Source organism: Mustela nivalis, assembly GCF_964662115.1.
Source record: "Mustela nivalis genome assembly, chromosome: 12".
NCBI lineage: Eukaryota > Metazoa > Chordata > Mammalia > Carnivora > Mustelidae > Mustela > Mustela nivalis.
The window spans coordinates 5,527,170-5,547,498 of record NC_139031.1 but is presented as its reverse complement, the minus strand read 5'-3'; the positions used below and the strand labels follow the sequence as shown (position 1 = coordinate 5,547,498).

Here is a 20,329-nt window from a genome sequence, read left to right as displayed (position 1 = left end):
CCTGCTCCTTGCTCCCGGAGACACAATCAGAGAGACACTGTCCCATCGGAGGAGCAGCCAACCCAGCCCACCCCCTGCCGTGTCCCCCACCCCCACCCCCAGGGCAGGGGAACACCTGGGCCCACGAGGAAGAGAACAGAAGACAACACGTCTGGTACAGAGGGGACCCCCCCCCTACACACACACACACTTGGCGGGGGGGACAGTCCCCAAGTCCCACCCCCAGCCCCTGACAAGGACCCCTGCAGACGCGTCCCGCTCCCCGGCCGGGCACCCATCCCCGGCCCGCCGCCTGACGACGTGTTCGAGTGCCAGGGCGCCGGCACCGTCCTGGGGCTGGGCCGCGGGCCGTGGCGCCCCTGCCAGAGGGTGGGAGAGCGGGAGCCCCCTCCCGGCCCCTCCCGATCATCCCTCCATTCAGCCCGCGCCAGCTCGCTCACCCTCCCCCGCTAACTTTCCCCCACTCACCACCCCATGGACCAGAAACTCAAAAAGTTTGCTTTTCGTGGCTTTGCGCGCCCCTCCGGCAACTTCGTCCGCGGCCATCGGGGTGGGCTCAGCGGCTCCTCTCACTCTCTCTCTCTCTTCCTCTTTCTTTCCCTTTTCTGCCTTTTTTTTCCCTCCAACTCTCCCCTCTGAGTCCTGCTGGGCTCTCTCACACTTCTACTCGAGCGGAGTGGGGAGGGGGCCCCTTCAGGGCTGCCCTGACGGCCCACGGCCCACGCCGCCGCCGCCCGCCGCCGCCGCCGCCGCCGCCGCCGCCGCCGCCGCCGCGGCTGCCGCATTCCTGCACTGATAAGACAGAAATAGTCCGGCGGCCCGGGGTCTGCCTGTTGACTCGGCGGGGACACAAACGCCTGCCTTTCCAGCCCTCGCTGTCCAAACAGCGCAGATAAGCGGCGAGGCTCGCCGGCCAGCCCGGCTCCGGGGCGCTGGGCAGCGGCGCTGCAGCCCGAGGCCGCCGGAGGGCCGCGGGGAGGCGGCGCGGGGAGGGGACGAGGGGAGGCGGCGGGGGGCTCGCCGGCCACCCGGGCTCTCGCCACGAATAGTTTCTCGGTTAGGGAATTCGCCGGCAGGGCCAGGCAGGGAACAGTCCGTTCCAGCTGTCCCCCAAGTGGCTCCTGCCGCATTTCTGAGGCCCTTTCCCCAGAGACCGGGCAGGCCAAGTAGGGAAACATTCGCTGGAAGGAATCCGGGGGGAGCCGAGCCCGGAGGAGGCCTTCCTCCTGCACCAGGCCGGCCGCGGGGGGTGTGCCCGGGGAGGCGGTGTCCCCTCGTCCGCAGATGTGTGCGCCCTTGTCTCGGCCGCCGGGTGTGTTTGCGCCCTGGTGTGGGCACGGCGCGGTGGCCGTGGGTGTGGGTGTTTGTGTGCGTGCACGGACAAACGCCTTCTCTGTGTGCCTCCCTGCACCGGAGCCCCGGTGCGAATGCGCGCCCGCCAGTGCGTGTGTGGCAGGACTCGGCCTGTGTGTGTCTCCCAGCTCCCTGTGAGTCTATTTCTGGGTATGGGAGTCTTTGTTTGTCTCTATGTGAGAAAGTGAGGGCAAGAGGGGAAGTATTTCGGAAAAGAGGCGTGGATCCGACTCCTGAGAACAGGAAGAGAAAATGTGAGGGAAGGCGAGGGGCTGGGGTGGGGGCCTGGGCGGATGGGCAGAGGCAAGGAGGCCAGCAGAGCCTCCCGGCTTTGGAACCGGGCATGGGAGGGGTGAGGTGCTGGGGCTGCTGGGTCCGGGAGGGCCATCCTCCAGACCCCAAAGAAATCAGGGTGAAGTGTGGGTTTGTGAGGGAGCCCCAGAAGAGGCAGTGTGGAGGGAGCTGGCAGTCCCTGGGGTGAAGGAGGGACAGGAAACAGGAGGGGCAAATCCTGAGATCCCCAGGCTGGGAACCATAGCGCCACCCAGTCCCCCCTGAAGGCCACACCCCTCTCCTCTCTCCTCCTTCTGGAGGAAGAGCCCAAGGGCTTTGGGAAGAGGAGAGTGGGTCAAGTTTTACGTGCCTCCTGGGGCTTCCCTGTCGGCATCCCGGTGAGGGCTGGGCAATGCCTGGGGGAATTTGTTGGAAAACTTATTTGCAGTTACACCTTAAAGACCCAGAATTGCACTGGGGAACCCCTCCAGCATGCCTTCAGAGTGCAGACAAAGAACCAAGGCAGTGTTCTGCCCGGAGAGTCCTTTTGCCTACAGCCTGACTTCCTTGGGCCCTCGCTGTGCTGTCTCCCTGCAGGTGGGTGCCCACTGTCAGTCCTCCAAAAGGCCAGAGTGGCCCAGGATAACCCTCCTTTTCTGCTGGCTTAGCAAGGAACCCAGAGGTCCTCTTTCTACCAGATCTCTACCCAGCTTCCCCCCACATTCCCCCATGCAGAAGCTGGGTCCTGGCAGGGTGGGAACGGGGCGGGGGTGGCTGCCACAGGCCATGAAGGTGGCCACTGGTGACCTGGGGGAGATTACCTCTAGTCTGTCTGCTAACCTCCAAAACCCCTCACTCATTCCCATGTCTAAGCCTCTGCTCCCACTATTCTTGTGCCTGGAATCCCTCTACTACTGCTCATCTGCCTATCCAGATCACATTCATCCTTTAAAGCCTAGTGTGGGCCCCACCACCCCCAGGAAGCCCTCCCCAATTCCACTCCTGTGCACCAACTTTTTCTCTTCTTTGAATACGCATTGCCATCTACGCCACGAGTTGGCACTTGCCTGACGAGTGTCTGAGATATTATGTTTGATTTCCTAAATGTGGCCCCCTGACATCAGGAACTAGTCTTTAAGCCCCACTGTCCTCCCCACCCCACCCCCCATCCTGGAACACGGGGACTTATGATCAAACGCCACCACCCAAAGCTCAGTGGGCCAGTGGATAGAGCTCATACTCTGCCACTTACCTGAAGGCGTGAGTCGCTATGGGCATCCCCACCCACGGTGGGTGCTTCTAGCATGGACATGTGTGAAACCACGGACCTTACAGGTTCTGGGGGGCTGGGGCAGGGGCAGACACGTTTAGGCTTTGTATAAAGCTCAGAGTTCTCAACTCTCGAAGAGCCCTTTCGGGTAAAGAAGACAGCAAGTTTGAGGAAGTGCGGTGAAGGGCAGTGGGGATACCGCGCATTCCTGAGGGGCTGGTCCTGGTGGGGAGGAGATTGCAGGAGGTGGTTGGACCAAAGGCTCTGGTGATACCCAGGGAGCTGGTGAGCATCACTCAAGACCACAGCTCACTCCCTCCTGGGCCACCGGAGCCTGAGCCTCGCTCGGAGCCTTGGAGCCTTGGAGCCTGAGCCTGGGGGGCCTCCCCCCACCTCCCAGCCATTTCTCTGGGAGACTTCTTTACGGATCCATAGTGCACGAATGGCCCTCAGGCACACACACCAGTGCAAAGGCCAGAGGGACAAGGAGCCACAGGGATTTGCATGCACCGGCCTAACCCCACCAGCCCCACATCCCACCCACAAGGTGCGACTGACAAGGCACCAGCAGGCGCATCTCCTTGTTGCTTCTAAAGGGGCAGCCCGACGTATGCAGACACGGGACGGGAGGGGGGCCTTCAGACCAGAAAGCAGTGGCGCAGGAGTGGGCACCCCAGCCGGGACTCCCACCTCACAAAGACCAGGATCCCCAGTGGCTCAGCCCCAGAAGAGCGCCCGGCAGTGCTGCTGCCACAGGCTCCGGCCCGACCCGGGGTGGGGTGGAGGCCCAGGGAAAGCCCCGCTTCCCGCTGGCGGGGGACCCTCCTCCCAGCCCAACTGGGCCCTTAGCCCCGGCCGACCGACCGGCCCAGGCCGTGCTCCGGGCAGACCGTGCGCGTGTCCGGGCAGAGGGCGGCCGCCCTGCGGCTCGGAGCCGGAGTCCCCCCTGCCGTCCCCCCATCTCTCCTTCCCTCCGAAGCACCACCAGCACCAAATGGCAAAGCGCCTCTCCCCGCTCAGGGAGAGATGCGCCGCGGCCGGCGGGACGGGCTCGGCGTCCCCCGCCCCCCACCCCATCACCACCACCGCGCGGGAGCGGAGGGCGGCCGGGCGCGAGGGGCACGTCCCGGCCCGCGGCCGCCCTCCCTCGCCCTCGCCCGCCGGGGGCCGGGGCAGCGGCTGGAGCCGGACGGCAGCCGGCCCGGGCATGCGCACTGCGGCCTCCCTCCCGGTGAAGGTCAGCCCAGGGCCTAGCTGCAGGACTCAGTGGCGGCGGGGGAGGCAGAGGAGGGAGGAGGGATGCAGCGGAGAGACTTAACTCCTTCCCTGCGGGAAGATGGCCATCGAGGCTGAGGCCGGAGCCCGCGGCCCCCACCCCCACCTCCCCGCCTTCAGCGGCGGTCCTGTTGCGGGGACCCAGCTCTGGGGGATGGGGGAGGAGGGGCCGGGCAGGGAGAAGGGAAGAAGGAGGCTAGAGGAGAGGAGGGAAGCCGGGAAGGGGAGAGGGAGGGAGGCGAGGGAGGAACAAAGGAAACCCGACTGAAGGCGGAGACCTCTTTCCGCTGCCCCCTTTCCGTGTACCCCCAGCAATAAAGCTTTCCTTAGCGAAATGAAATCACCCTCACTGATTGGGGTGTCAGCGTGTGTGTGTGTGTGTGTGTGTGTGTGTGTGTGTGTGTGTGTGTGAGAGAGAGAGAGAGAGAGAGAGAGAGACACAGAGAGACACAGAGAGACACAGAGAGAGATAGCGAGACCAGCTGGAGCTCTCCGGCTGAGGACCCCTGATTTCCACCTTCTGGTCCATCGCTGAACTCAGCGCCCAACTGGTCACTAAACCCCAAGGCATGCGTGGCAGGGGGTGGGGGTGGGGTCTCAGAAGCAGTTCTGACCCAGCCTACCCACCTGGCCTAAATCCCAGGCCCCCAGGGAACCCCAGCTAGACCTTGGGACCAGGCCCAGTCCCCAGAAGTGGGTGGAAGGGAATCTGCACCTTCACTCTCCCCAGCCTCTGGTGAGGGGCTTCCTCCAGGCAGCAGACAGAACACTGGCAGGCCTGGGACATCATGGCACAATCCTCCTCCTCCGCCTGGCTCCCCCGACTACTCTTCCCAGGCCAGAGCAGAGCTGGGTGCCTCCCTTTTTGTGGGAGAATGTTTCTGTACCTGGACACCCTCTGCTACTAGCCGGGGGCGGGGGGTGTCGTCTGTCTTTTTGTGTGACGTCACCTTTCTGTGTCAGTTTTGCAAACACACACACAAGAAAGACAAATATGATAGAAAGAAGCAAAACACAAAGATAAACTAGGACATCAAAAATAACTGTGTGACCTTGGGCAAGTCACTGTATGTCCCCGCCCCTTGGCTTTCTCAGGAGTAATGGGAGGGGGATAGCCCGATGATTCCTAGGGCCTTCCTGCCCTGAAATCCAAGGATTCCATGAGACAGAGACAGGAACCAAGGCAGGCGAGATGGGAAGAGAGGGAGACAGAGACATAGAGAGATGGGCCCACACTGTTTAAGGGGTGCTGCCAACGGGAAGTGAAGCCTGGTCCTTGTCAATCGCGCTTCCGGTAAGCCTTCACCACAGTGCAGTCAGCCTCCTGGGAGCAGGGCAAGGCCTTGCCTTGGGGTCCCCAGGGTCCTGCTCAATAAGCAGGTATATGATAAAGGCTAGTGGAATGAGTTACTCCTTCCTCTCTTGTTCTGTGGGGGGGCTCTCCAGTCTATGGGGGTGCTCTGTGCCCCCTCCCTGCCCCTCACCACTGGCTCACATGCCCATGATACCTGCAAACGTCAGCTCACCGGGGACCTGAGCACCCACCAGCCCAGAGGGGAGGCCCATTTTGGATTGGCTGCAGCTCTGCATTCTCCCCTCATGACCATCATTAATGATGGTTCCTTCTAGCAATCCAAGCCCGACAGCTTACAATAAGCCACCTGCTCCCCATTCTGGCTGGGATGGGGTTGGCCAGTGGGGAGGTGTTTATATGGGATCCTGAGGGATGCTCTTACTGTCCAGCTCCTGTCCTGCAGCCTAGGGGACGGGGCACGGCTCGGCCTGGTGCAGGGCCGAACCATCTTTGTCCACAGAACCATCTGTCCGTAGAACCATCTTAGCTCCCCACCCATCTACCTCTGGACCGACACTGGCCGTCTAGCTAGCTGCAGGGCCAAAAGCAAGGGCTCCCTGGTCTCAGCCACCACACACTGTCAAGACCAAGGAAAAGCAAACCTCTCCTTCCCACCACCTAGCTCCCTCTACCAGCCTCCTAGCTGTTTCCCCTCCCCGCCCCCCAAGCCAGGGCCCAGGAAACCCACCCATCCCACAATGCCCTGTGTCTGGCTGAAGCCATCTCTCCTGCGCCGCCTGCACCCCACAGCTCCCAGGCCCCGCCCCTCCTTTCTCTCAGCGGAAAGAAGCCCCTTCCCAGCACCTTGGAGGCCCTTCCTCTCCTGTCTCCCCCACAGCCCAGCGCTCCCTCATGGCCAGTGTTGGGACAGTCTCCGGCTGGCTTCATGTCAACCCTGGGAAGTTCTGAGGCCTCAGCGAGTGCTCTGACTGGGTGGTCAGAGGGATTTCTGCCGACCACTACATTCTGAGGTCTGGGATGTCACCTGAGTGAAGAAAAATGGGCAGGAAAAAAATTCACGGACATCTCCTTGACGGATGTTTCTGGGAAATCAAACCAAATGTCAGCTGGCAGGGGAATGCATAGACAAAACCTGCCTGGAAGCCCCTGGGGACCCGTCCTCCAGGTCCCTGCAAGTCCGGTGAGTCAAGGGCCGCTGGCCCCGCCCACAGGGTCTGAGGGTGCTCTTACGCTGCCTGGGTGGGGGCCAAGAGCGCCCTGACCCTCCCCTCCTGGCTCGACCCTCCACCGGTATCTCCTGGTGGTCAGCCTTGAGTGCACCTCCCTCCCAGAATGTGTCTGGCCCTACAGAAGCCCCGGACTCCCCTTGGCTGCATCCCCAGCCCTGTAAGCCTCTGTGGGGCACCCCTTCTTCTCCCATCTCCCAATCCGAACCCTTCTCCTGTGTGGTCTGTCATAAATAAAATTTCCAATCCGCTTGGCCACTTCTGAGAACGGCCCATTGCCCTCTTGTGAGAGAAGCCCTCCAGAAACCACTGACCCCCGGACTGTCACTGGCCGTGGCACTATTTTCCCCAGAGCACCCCTGCCACTGGCCTTGGCACTGAGACCCATCTTCTTCCAGCTGCTTTTCGGGATCTTCATGGATGGCCCTCGCCACACCTTGTTCCTCGGCCACCTCTCCTCTAGACACCCCCCACTTTCCTTCAGCCATTTGCTCCAAGTTACTTCTTGGGCCTTGTCATTCCAGCAGCTGCAGCCCCGCACCCCGATATCAGCCTTAAGCACCCCACTCCGACCACCATCTCTTGTCCTTCCAGTGCCCTCTGTCCCGTTCCCTGATCCCCAAAGCCTGTGACTGCCCTGGAACTTTCTGGTCTATTTCTCTGACTCATAGCCCTCATCACAACTACAGCATTACATATGATTCTTTTTTTAAAAATTAGGATAAAACATAACATCAAATTCACCATTTCACCTCCTTTGCATATACCCTCGAGTCTCTTACTTAAGAGTCAAATCCAGCTTCACCAACTCCTGCCCTGTACTTGGCACCTGAATGTGACTGGAGAGACACACATAGCCCCCTGACGGGGTCTCCCTGTCCAGGAGCGCCCAGTTCTACCGGCCTCACCGGCTTCCTGCTGCCCAGCTGTCCGGCTGTCCCTCCGCCAAGCACACCCTGTCCGCTGTGCTCCCCACGCGAGCCTCCCCTCTCCCAGCTGATGCCCTTGCTTCTCTCACTGCGCTGAGTTCCAAAGAGCTTACCTAGCCTGAAGAACTCAGAGGACCTGACTTGGCCTAGGAAGGGTAGAGGTGAGTTGAGCCAAAGGCAGAAGGCCCCATCTACGTGCAGAGGACTGCAGGTTTCTTGGGGGAAACAGGGCCCAAAGTGCGTGGCATCAAGAGGAGATGATCTTCGAGGCTGGTGTGTGATCAAGGATCTCACATTCAAAGCTAGGCTCAGCCTCTCCCGTGTCTCCACACAGCATACCCTTTACTCCTGGGCTCAAAGAGCTGTGGCAATGGCCGAGAAGCCTCATGAAGACTCATCGGGGAGGAGGCAATAGGGAGCAGATGGAAGACGATGGTCTCGGGACCTGCTGGGTGCACAGCCCCTGGTTCCACAATCTTTTGTAATTAACGCCAGCTGGTGCCCCCCGCCCATAATGAGTCCCCACCCAGTAGCCCTTTAGCTAACCCTCACCCCCTGCCCTTGCTCCCAGATCGGGGCTTTTGCTTTGGCCATTGCAACCTAGTCTGTCTTAGGACAGGGCTGTGACAATGAGGCTTTAACGCCCTATCCATCACTCCAGTTCTTCTGGGGTCCTGTCCTCCCCCAGGTCCTGAACCCTCTGCCCTGGGTAGGGTCTCTACAGGCACCACAGTGTGATGACTCTGAGCTTAGACTCCAGAACAGGACTTCTCAGCCTTAGCACCACTGACATCTGGGGCTGGATAATTCTTTATTGCGGCGGCTGTCTCACATAGCGACGTTGGTACCATCCCCGACCCCTACCCAGGAAATTCAACCAGCACACCCACCCCCCTCCCCCATCCTCCAGTGTGACAAACAAAAATATCTCCCAGCGCGTCCTTTGTCCCTGGAGGATGCCACTGCCCTGGGTGGAGGACCACTGATCTAGCGTCTAACAGTACTGTGTTCACACTCAGCTCCTACCTTTGCACAAGTCCCTTCACCAGTCTGAGCCTCGTCTCCCCTGTTCTTAAGACAGGAAGCCCTACACCTGACGCACAGGTAGATGTGAGGCTTAGCGTGCAATCGTGCACGGGCAGAGCTGGAGATAGGGCCTGCCCCAGAAGAGACACTTAGTCCTCACCACGATTAGTAGCTCCTAGATGCTGAGCCCCTCTGACCCTGCGGGTGTGGCTGTCACTGCCCTGCCTTATCTCTGGGTCTGATCCTACTGCCCAACAGTTCCCACCTAGGAGACAGGTGAAAACAGGGAGCCTTCAGAGGCCCACCACTGCGGGACCATCCCAAATACCACGAGGGTACCTCTGAGGGCTCTGCTGGGCAGTTATTCACAGTGGCTAATTCTGGTGACTCTGGGAGCCCATGCAGAGCCTGCGTTCTACCCCAACTCCTAGAAGCTTCCTTGAGCTCAAGAAGTGGCATTGATATGCAGGACAGGTCCTACAGGGGAAGCTCATGTGTCTGGTCCACAAACATGGTAAGGACTGCAGGAAAGGTGGAGGGGGGGACATTCAGGAGCCACCAAAAGCACCGAGGCCCACGAACTCACACCTAAGGATCCATCAGGGCAACCGCCGGGCCAGGAGAAGCTGAGGTTCAGAAGCTGGAGGAGAAGCTGGGCCTCCCCCCGGCACCTGTCCCCTTCCTCCTCTGCTGTCCTGCCACACGTTTAGTGAGCACCTATTGTGTGACCACTCAGTGCCAAGTGCTGCTGGCTCCGCGCAGCTCCATGTGGGGAAAGCTACAGCCGCGTGAGGGGCTCGTGTTCCAGAGGCCAAAGGACCGAGAAGACCTCAGTCTTTCCGAGGTGCATGAGCCTGGGTCCCCCCCAGATGTTCTAGCTGCCTAGAGCTTAACTTCTCGCTCCTCCATGAGACAGGGCTCAGATCCCAAAGGCCACCATCATCGTCCCCCTGGCACAGGTGGAATTGTGTCTCCCCCCCACCCCACTGAACTCGTTTGGTGAAGTCCCAAACCCCCTCCCTCAGAACGTGTTCTTACTTGGAGATAGGGTCTTTACAAAGGTAATGCAGTTAAAATGAGGTCAGTAGGGTGACCCTAATCCAATATGACCAGTGTCCTAGGACAGGGGAAATTTAGGACACAGGGACAGAGGGAAGATGTGTGACTGGGGGAAGACAGCCATCAGCAAGTCAAGGAGCAAGGCCCAGGGCAGATCTGCCCTCACAAGGAACCTCAGAAGGAACCGAGCCCGCTGCCGACACCTTATCTTCCAGCAGCCTCCGGAAAATACATTTCCAGGCTTGAAGCCCCCAAGCTGGCTCCTTTGCTAAGGAAGCCCTAGAAGACTCACCCACCTCCCAACACTGCCTTCCCTCCTCCTGTGTTGGTCTTCGGGTAGCCGGCCCACCTGTCCCAGGGCCACCCACCTGTCCCCTCGCACCCCCTGGTCTGCCTGGGACCACCAAAAGCATGGTGCTGACAACAACGTGCTTATAAGCACAAGGCAGGGCCCGGCCAGGGGCCAGACCTCCTGAGCTCGAGTCTTTCCGCCACCACTGACTGACGGGAATACAAAAGGGCCACATTGTATCAACCTCTCTTCGCCTCAGTCTGTTTATCTGTAAAATGGGTACAGTGCCGCTTCCACTCTCACCGGCTTATTGTGCGCAGCAAAACATTGGGGGGGCGGGGAAGACGTGCAGGAGTTCTCGTTAAGTCCTAGGGGCCCCAACGAAGCCATCGCTTAGTTAGCACGTCGCTCCTGGGCAAACACTCTCCCTACTTTGGACTCTGACTGAACTCCCCGTCCATTAAAACCTCCATTCCCTCTCTACTCTGACTGTGCCGAGACGGGTCTCCCGCTCCCTATTTCTAATGCTGCCTATCTGGATTCAAGAACAGGTGACGTATAGTTTGACTCCTGCTGATTTTCATCTTGTAGGCATCAGCCCATTATCCCAGCGTGGGATCCTGGGAGTCTCAGTTCAGCTATCTGATACATTTGCATCCTTTCCCGCTGTGAGTCATTCATAGATCCATGAGCGTGACCTTCTCCCTTCATCCAGGTTCATGCTGACCGTACCAGAAAGGGACAGACAGACAAAGCCCTCTCTCCAGACAATCTACAACCTTTGGGCTGAGTCTTCAATTGGCAGCAGATTCACTCAGTGGTAGTAACAGGCAGTGATGAGCTGGAGTGTCACGTTGGGAGTTTAAAATCAGCCGTGGTAGGAGTATTTATACCAGGGAAATTGGCAAATAATACAAATCAGATTTCAGCTCCCCCTTCCCACCCTGTCAAGAGCCAGTTGTTAAATATTTACCCGCACATTCACCCACGTTCATGTGTCACGCTCAAGATATTGGGAGAGACTTTGTCAAACACCTCCAAATTCACACGTACATCTTCACGGAGCTTTCATAGCCTACCAAACAGTGCCGTCTGCATTATTTAATTCAGTTCTTTGAACATCCCAGAAGTTAAAGGGCTGAATATCACCGTACCCACTATACCCATTTTAAAGATGAGGAACACGAGGCTAATGATTGTCTCAGAGCCAGACAGGAAACTAGTGTCAAAAGCGGGGCTCAGGGGCACCTGGGTAGCTCAGTGGGTTAAAGCCTCTGCTTTCAGCTCAGGTCATGATCCCAGGGTCCTGGGATCGAGCCCCACATCGGGCTCTCTGCTCGGCGGGGAGCCTGCTCCCCCCCCACCCCCGCCTGCCTTTCTGCCTGCTTGTGATCTCTCACTTTCTGTCAAATATATAAATAAAATCTTTAAAAAAAATCCTAAAGGGGCACCTGGGTGGCTCAGTCGTTAAGCATCTGCCTTTGGCTCAGGTCATAATTCCTGGATCTTGGGATCGAGCCCTGTAGAGGGAAGCCTGCTTTTCCTCTCCCACTCCCACTGCTTGTGTTTCCTCTCTCACTGTGTCTCTCTCTGTCAAATAAATAAAGAGAATCTTAAAAAAAAAACCCAAAAACCCAAAACTTTAAAATCTTAAGAATTGAGAGATTTCACCTAAAAAGCCAGATTTCCAGAATCTCTTTTAAAAAAAAAAAGGAAATCTGGCAACACAAGCCCACTGATATACTTGGAAACAATCTGATGGAATTGGGGAGGGGCTGTCCCTTTTTGAAGTGGCAGGACTTCTCCAATTTACCCCCCCACCCCCCATTTTGGGGTTGCAAACTCTAAAGCCCTAGGCACCCAGCAATGAATGTAAATGAGTGGTGTGAGCTTTAAGCACCAGGACAACTAGTCTTTGAACTTGGGTCTAGGTGCTGGGGTACCAGGGCTAGCTGCTTTGTCTCTTTGAGGCCCATCTGGTCTGGGTCGCGTACCTCTGGGGGCTGGATGTGGTAGACAGACCCCAACTGGGCCTCTTGCACTAACCACTAGAAATTACTCAAGCTCTCTGTGTTTTAGTTGCTCATCTTGAAAATGATGATGATAATACTAGCATTTTCCTCATCGTCTCGAGGTGAGGATAAATCAGCTAAACCATGACAGGTCCTTAAAACAGTTCCTAAAACTTGCAACAAGCTCAGTCAACACTGGTTGCCATCCTTCCGCCCAGGGCCTGCTTGGCTCGTCTCCATCCCGTCCAAGCTGCTCTGGAGTCTCGGGGGGCTGCTGAGGAAGAGAGAGGGTTGGACAGTGGGCGGCTCTAGCTAACCACCCAACTCTGCACCTGAGTTCACGACGTGGGAGCAGGGAGAGTGGAGTTCTCAGCTGGGGGGAGGAACGGCCCAGGGGCTGCTCGCTGACTCCAGGCCCTATGAGCCCACAGTGTAAGGGCGGTGGGAACGGAAGCTGGGCCTGGAACCAGGGAGGACACGGTTACAGGGTCTGCAGATGACGCATGGACGCTGAGCACCACATTTTACCCCACAGGCCAACGAGGGGCGCTCTGGCATTCACCATGTGCTGGGTGTGGAGCTGAGTGCTCAGTATTTAGCATCCCTGTGGATCTTTCCAGAAGGGGCATCAAGACCTTACACAGGAGACACTGAGGCTCAGAGAACTACGTGCCTCTTCCCATGTCTGCTTAACTGTTAAGGGGCACAGCCCACCTTCCAACAGAGCCCAGGGAGCCCCAAAGCCTGTCTGCCTGCACCAGGCAGCCCTACCCCGCTCCGGCTCTCCCAGCGGGCACCAAGGGCGAGAACAGCCTGCCCAGGCCTCCAGGTGAGGAACGTCTGAGGAAGCCAGACCCGAATGTTCCAGACCTGAGAGCAGACGCAGGGAGTGTGGACAACCACCTCCCAAAGGCAGTCAGATGTCATGGAAGCAGAAAGGGGTTTATTCTCTAGAACTCCAAAGGGCAAGAGCAGGGCCACAGGAGGTTAGACTGCGCTCACGATCAGAACAACTACGGATGGGGCACCCGGGAGGCTCAGTCAGTAAAGCGTCCCACCTTGATTTCAGCTCAGGTCACAATCCCAGGGTCAGAGCGGGGCGTGGGGGGCTCAAGCCCCGTGTCAGGCTCTGTGCTTGGTGGGGAGTCTGCCTGAGAGTCTCTCTCTCCTGCTGCCCCTCCCGCCTCCCCTCCCCCAGGCACGCTCTCTTTCTCTCTCTCTCGAAAATAAATAAATAACTCTTTAAAACAAAACAAAACAAAACAAAACAAACAACTAAATTTTGTTTAGGAGTGTCTGTGAACAAGGGGAATAGGTCCTTTTGGAAAGGGACTGCTGCCTAGGCATGGGCCAAGGGCGACTCATGTGTCAGCAGGCCAAGGCGGGTAGGAAAAAAGGCCCACCATTGGGTTGTGGGGTGTAGAGAGGGCAGGGTCAACCATACAGAAGGATCTCAGGGTCTCAGGGTCCTCTTCTTCTTTTTTTTTTTGGTAGAGAGAGAGAGCGAGCACACAAGCAAGAGAGTAGGGTAGGAGCAGAGAGAGAGGGAGAGAGAACAGCATAGAACCCAAAGTGGGGCTCAATCTCGCAACCCTGAGAACATGACCCAAAGCAAAATCAAGTGTCGGACTCATAACTGACTGATTGAGGTGCTCCTCAGGGTCCTCTTAAGTTGAGCTGTCAGAGGTACCTCCTGCCTGCCCCACCCCTTCCTCATTCATACACGAAATATTTTTCTGAATTGTGCTGAACAAGACAGATGCGGTCTGTGCCTTTAAGGAGCACTACAATGAAATCTTTCCATTTTGGGTACATGCTACAAGCTCTAAGTAGGTGGGACTTCATATCTCATCAGGGTGGGAGAAAGTGTCCCTGGAAGAAGTGGCATTTGAGTCGACACTTGAAGGATGGGCAGATCTGGGCAGGTGAAGGGAGCTGGAAGCGTGTTGCGGGTCAAGGGAACAGCATGTGGGAAATCCCCGAATGAGGACAGGCACTTGAAGCCCGAGAGGACACGGAAGACAGAAGAGATCAGGTCTGCGTAGCAGGAAGCGTGGTGGGGGGGGTGGGGGAGTGGGCGGTGAGGAGGGGCCCAGACTGAGAGCGGGGCACCACTCAGTGGCCCCCTCCGGGGTCCAGGCAGGGGACAACAGCGGCATTACTGAGACTTAAGCGGATGGAACTGAGATGTGTCTAGGAAATCAAGTCAAAGCAGAGGAAGAGGGGATCGTTCCAGTGGAGAGAGAAGGAACCGGGAGGGTCAAATGGGCTTGAGCTTCTGCACGGCTGTCAGCACTGCGGCCAGCCCCAGCCCCACCAGGGAGGGGACCCCATGCTCTTGCCATCCTGTGTTCACGGGGAGCCCTCTGCTCTGCTCCTCCGGGGAGAGGACTCTGGACTAATCCTGCCACTTTGCCCACCCCTTGGGAGGGTCTCCTTGCCTGAGGAGGTGGCACAGGGCGGGGGTGGGGGTCTGACATTTATTGGACAAGTTCCTCTTCTAGTTCGGGGGTAGTGACTTCACGGCTGCCCCCGCAGCCTGCCCTTCCCTTTGGGTTGCGTCTGTTGGCAGGAAGGAGCCCCTTTCTACCTGATCCCACAACCCAGACAAGCAAACCCAAGTTAGGGTGTAGGGTGGCCTGCTGCATCCCAGCTTGACACTCAAGCTTCTTTCTCCAGCCCGGTGGGCCCTGCAGTGAAGCTGGGATGCCCCTGACACGAGGACCCACTTCTCAGCGGGCTCCCTCACTAAGGTGTAAGGCGAGTGGCCGGACCCGCCCTCTACCCAGACTCGCTGCTGGGCATGGTGCTGGGCGAGGTCTCTCTGTTCCTATGAGGATATGACCCTTCCCCAGGAATGTGACTCTACTTCGTCCCCGATTTTAAACAGACCTTCCTGATGTCTGACAGTTCTCAAAACTATCGTAAATACTAGCTTGTAGGGCTCTTCCTGAGGCAGGCAGTGTCTTCCTCTAGTCCTTCTAACTTACATCTTGGCATTGACCATGACCAGCAACATTGCCATGGCTGGACACTATTGCGTGGATCTTTCCCTTGGCCTGGGAAACCTGCGCGTAGCTCTGTCGCCCAGTGTGCCCCTCATGTCATCATACAGGAGACACTTCTCGGGGTCAAAGAGCCCAAAATCACAGTGTCTCTGAGCAAACGGTCTGGCGTTCTGGGCAGTGTAAATGACACGTGTGCCCGTTTTTCTCACTGCAGAAGGGATCTTGGGACCTCAGGCTTGTGTTTTGTGCACTAACGTCATTCTCAGCTCCCACATATATTCCGTCCCCTGTATTCCCAGTGCCCTGACTTCCTCACTACAGGTGTCTCTGCAAAGTGCCTCTGACCCTTTCTGGAGAGAGCTGGAGCCCAGGCATGCTTTCCTGCATCTTCTTGTCTCTGCCTCCTCCCCTCCCCATAGTACGCGGCTCCTCGCTCCAGGCCCCAGAATGTTCTTCGGTCTGGAAAGAAGGCTGACATGGGAGATGATCCAAGTTTGTAAATTCCAGGAAAGGCGTGAGCGGGACACAGGCTCCTAAGACACATGCTCAGATTTCCTGGAAGTTTAGGTAACCAAGACATTGGTTTTTCACGGCCTGGGAAGCTGGTCAGGAGGTGGACCAGGCTGAAGTGAGCAACCAGTCTCCCGCAGGGTCTTCGCAAGTGACCAATGCTCTGCGCAGCCCTCTCCAACCGAGACACCGGCCACAGCCCCGGCCTCCCCCGGGGTCGCTCAGCTGCATGCCCACGGGCCTTCACTCTTCCCCCGAGTCTGCAACTCAGCCTTCTCTCGTGACACCTCCTGACACCGCCTCCCGGGACCCCCTCCCGGTGACACCTTCAGCTCATTACCTCCACCACTTAACGCTCCCTAATAACGAGCTCTCACTCGCAATCACACTGCCAGCGCCCGGGTGAAGACAGCCTCCAGCTGCTGCACGCCTGGGCCCGCGCCCACCGCGCTGTCTAGACGCAAGCACGGGGCCTGTCAGCATCCAAATGACAGCACGTGCCCCAGCCGCGGAGCGTCAAAGCCGGCTCCATGCCGGGGACTGCACACGCTGAATGAAGCCCAATTTCATGTTAATGCGGCTCCAAAACAAAATGCCAGGAGCTTCTTCCAGCACCTTTCCCCTTCCCCCCTCACATGGGGAGGCCCCCGGGGGCGTCAGGACCGACCCTCCATTCACCTTGTGACCACGTGTCATCAGGATGTACCCTCAGAGCCTCCAACCGCCCCCCACCCGCCAAGGATCCCCACCCCTGCGGCCCATCCTTTGGGGTGATCACCTCCTTCAGGCACGGTCTGGATCAACCCTGGCCACCGACCTCCTGCTGCCGGGGAGCCGGCTTAGGGCTCAGCTCAATGCACCCCAAATCAGCGGCAACTCACAAGGACTCGCCATGCGGGAGAGCCCCAGCTCTAGGGGACTCCCTGGGGACCCCCGCTGCTCCACAAGTCTCCACCCTGAGACACCGGAGGACTTTTGAGAACTTCCGAGTTGCCCAGAAAGTACACCGGCTTGCACCTTTTGTTTAGGACTCTGCGTTAAAAAACCGACCCCTGCAAGCTGGGGAGCCTGCCCAAGCTTAACCTGAGGCAGTGGTCAGGTTGTGGGGAAGAGGCAGGACCTTTGTTCGTGGCCTCAACTCTGTTCCCCCAGCGGCCAGCAACAGGTGCCAGCCCCGGGCTCCCCAGCTGCCCAGGCAGGAGAGAGTTCCTCCGATCTTTCTGCGGAAGCAGCAGCTGGGAGAGCCACCGGCATCTCACTCAGCCCTGCCCCCCGAAAGCCCAGCACAGGCTGCCCCTTTCGGGGGTCTCTCCCCTCCTCAGAGCCCGGGGGCCTGAATGGTCCCCTGGGGCGCTCCCCACAGGCTTCGGGTCCTGAGGGCAGGGACTAGGTCCCCCCAGCACCCAGTCCGTCACAGGAGACTCCCACGAGTGATGTGGCCAGGATGACACATGGGGCTGGGCAGGCCTCAGACCCGGCTCCTGCCCTTCCCCACAGCCGAACGGGGCTCTGAGGCCGGCAGCCTTTCCACCCAGTGGTGCTTCCTTCTGGACCAGGGGCACCGATGTGGTACTAGCCTGGCCACACTCCTTGTACTTTGCCAAGAGGAGGCCCAGGAACATCCAGCTTGCCTGTGTTGGGCCTGGAGCGCCTCTGAGTCGCAGGCCTGGAGCGCCTCTGAGTCGCAGGCCTGCCTTGGGGGCCCCCACCTGAGGCCACCTCCCCTTCCCGCGAAGAACAAACCCCTGTCTGGGTTCTGGAAGGATTTTAGAAGCTTGCCAAAGCAGGTCTGGGGTTAGGTGTCGGGAGCCCAAGTTGTGCTGGGCATCAGCGGGGTCCCCCCGGGCCCGCAGCGAGCGTGTGCGGACACACGCAGGTGAGAATGGGGGAGGTGTATGTCTGTGCGTCTGCGAATGGGAGGAAATGAAATAACCCAGAGCCCCTGGCCCTTTTCACCTGACCCAAAAACTGGTATCAGGCCCACCAGGTTCCTGGCTCAAAACAGCTTTGACAGTCAGGACCCAGGGAGCCGGGAGGAGACGGGCCCTCAGGAGAGGTGGTGCAAGGGTGGAAGATGTCAGCAGGGTCTGGGGGCCGGGGTGGCCCCAGCGGTGGGAGGGGATAGGAAGAAGCACTGTCATAGGTCTGCCTTGGGCAGGGCAGAAATGCCCAGAGGGGGCCTTTGGTTATGACCAGAGGCCAAGAGCCAGCACCTCTCAGTGGGGTCCCAGGGCTCCTGCTCCTGGGTTTGGGGGGGGAGGGCAGCGCCTACCTGTACCACGGCGGGTGGGTGCTGAAGGCCTGGAGTCATAGGTGGCGGGGTCCTGCAGCGGGGGAGTCATCCAGTGCCCCCTCGGTGCCCGGGCCCAGAGCCCACTGCGCCTGCAGCACCAAGGGCCATTGTGAGGAGAATCTGAAAGGAGAGGGCAGTGGGAGGGCAGGGCCAGACCCTGAGGCCCGAAGGCAGAGTCCACATGGACTTCCGAGGGCTGGGGAGGAAGCCTGAGGGGGTCGGCCGGGAGGACCAAACTCCGTGACAAGGAGGTCTGAGAAAGCAAACAGGAGATGTGTGGAAAGAGACCCGGATGGAGGGGACAGGCAAGGGCCAGCGAGGGCTCGCGGGGAGGTCGGGGCGGGAGCAGTGTGAGAGCAGGAAGCGGTCAGCGCAGACCAGGTCTTGAGGGACTGAGCTGGAAGGACAGAGCAGAGAACCCAGGCAAGACCCCGGCCTGGCAGGGGAGGCAAGGTTTGGGGACTCGGCGATAAGCGGAGGAGGGGAGGAGCTGGGCCTCAGACGCACTGGGCATGACGGTCAGGCCCAGAGGGGACCTGGATGGCTCATGGAGCCCAGAAGGGACATCCGAGGGCATCCCAGGGTGCCAGGCACCCGGAGTCGGCCTGTTCTCAATCCTTCCACCAGCTCAGCCCCCCCCCCCCAGCCCCTCGCTGCCCCTCCCTGCGGTTTCGGCCCTCCTGCAGCAGCCACAAGGCCACAGGGGGGCCTCAGGACCCAATTGTGAACTCAAGTCCGGAGCAGGTGGAGTGTGGGGGATGAGGAAAAGGCGTAGCTACAGGTATGGGGGCGGCTGAGAGTGGTTCAGGGTCCCAGTGGGCGGTGTCGGCCAGGAGGCTACTCAGATCAGTGTGGGGGGCGGGGCCAGCAATGAGAGGAGGAAGACGCGAACCGAGAGAGGTTACCAGCCCACGGGGGGTGGGGGGTGCCCTGCAGGAAGGCTGAGGACAGAGGGACAACCTGAACGGGAGAGAGGTGTCCAGGCAGGGGAGAGGAGGGAAGGTGCCAGGCAGAGGGAAGGAGGGGAGGTGCTAGGCAGGGCAGGGGAGGGGAGGTGCCAGGCAGGGGAGTGGGTAGGAGGGAGAGGATGCCAGGCAGGAGCAGGATCGGAACGTGCTAGGCAGGGAGGGGTGGCAGGCGAGGGGGAGGAGTAGGTGGAGGCGATCGGGAGGAGGGAAGGTGCCAGACGTGAGGGAGGGGGGAAGGTACCAGGCGGAGGAGTGCCAGGCAGAGGGAGGGAGGGGAAATGCAGGTGGGGGGAGGGGGGAAGGTACCAGGTAGGGGAAGGAAGGAAAGAGGCCAGGCAGAGAGGAGACGGGGGAGGTATCCGAGAGGAGGTAAGATGGGAGTGTGGCAGTCATGGAAGGGGTGCAAGAAAGGGGGTGGGGGAAGCGAGAACCAGGCTGAGGGTGGGGGAGGTGCCAGGCAGGGGGAGGAAGAGCGTGGGGGGGGGAGATCAGGAGAGGAGGAGGGGGTGGCGATGCCAGGCGCCGGTGGGGGGGTGCCAGGTAATGGGAAGTGCCAGGTAAGAGGAAGGTGCCAGGAAGGGGTGAGAAGGAAGATGCCAGGCAGGGGGGAGGAGGGATGCCAGGCAGTGGGGAGACCAGAGAGATGCCAGGCAGTGGGGAGAGCCGGGAGAGGCCAGGGGGGGCGGAGGGGGATGTCAGACGGGGGGAGATGCCAGACAGGGGGGAGGAGGATGCCAGGCAGGGAAGAAGGGATGCCAGGCAGGCGGGAGCAGAGGAGATACCAGGCAGGGGGGAGGAGGGATGCCAGGCAGGGGAAGGAGGGATGATGCCAACAGAGGCAGGACGGGTACTGCCAGGCAGGGAAGGCGGGGGCGCCGGCGCAGCGCGGCCGGGCGGCGTCTCCGAAAGGGCCTGGGGGCCGCGCAGCGCGGGTCGCTCACCTGCTCCCCCGGGACCCCGGCCCCGGAGCACGGCCGCCCGCTCCCCGCTCGGCGCTCGGCTCGGCCCGGCGCCTGCGCCGCTGCAGCCCGGAGCGGGGGAGGCGCAGGGAGCGTCTGCAAAGAGCGAGGAGCTTAATAATGAGTTAGGGATCGGATCAGGCAGCATCGCCCATCCATCCGAATGTGCGATCACCACGTTGGGAGCATCGCCACCCGCCCTGGCCAAGTCCATTGTGATCCTCGGCCCGTGCACATATGATCCTCAGGTCTGTAGGGGCCCCTAGGCGCCCACCGATCCACACAGACCGTCGGAGCATCCTAAGTGACCGCAGACAGTACCACACGCGCTCACAGGCACATTTGCACATACACGGGGGCGGGGGGGGGGGGGTCGGTTCCACTCCAGGCTCAGAGCCAGGCACTGACTGGTGACCCCTCTTCCTACCTTTACGCACTAGCCCTTGCCCCACATGCAGTCACAGGAGCCAACCCTGGTCACCCCATGGGGTATCCCAGGAGTCACTGTCGAAGCACCATTAGCAGCTAGCACAGCGCCTGGCATTTGGTAGGGGTTCAGCT

The 20,329-nt window shown here is 59.7% G+C and overlaps 1 protein-coding gene and 1 pseudogene across 5 annotated transcripts in view; both read right to left on the bottom strand.

Annotated features, from left to right (window-relative positions):
• Positions 1–19,859, bottom strand: part of SMARCD3 (SWI/SNF related BAF chromatin remodeling complex subunit D3) — a 28,594-nt gene extending 8,735 nt beyond the window's left edge. Inside the window, exons 1-2 of one of the 4 annotated variants that reach the window (XM_082693470.1) lie at positions 19,751–19,859; positions 17,821–17,961 (exon numbers count right to left, since the gene is read on the bottom strand). In XM_082693470.1, the coding sequence (XP_082549596.1) occupies positions 17,821–17,859 (39 nt within the window). In that variant the 5' untranslated portion in view covers positions 17,860–17,961; positions 19,751–19,859. Of the gene's footprint in view, positions 1–468; positions 728–17,820; positions 17,962–19,750 lie in introns of those variants that run through there. The other 3 variants (XM_082693471.1, XM_082693468.1, XM_082693469.1) reach the window with 3 other exon arrangements.
• LOC309845186 lies at positions 669–7,692 on the bottom strand (annotated as a pseudogene). Its single transcript, XR_014316539.1, has 2 exons — positions 3,441–7,692; positions 669–3,037 (listed from the first exon to the last, which is right to left on the bottom strand). The product of XR_014316539.1 is annotated as an uncharacterized misc_RNA (transcript).
• Positions 19,860–20,329: the final 470 nt, after the last annotated feature.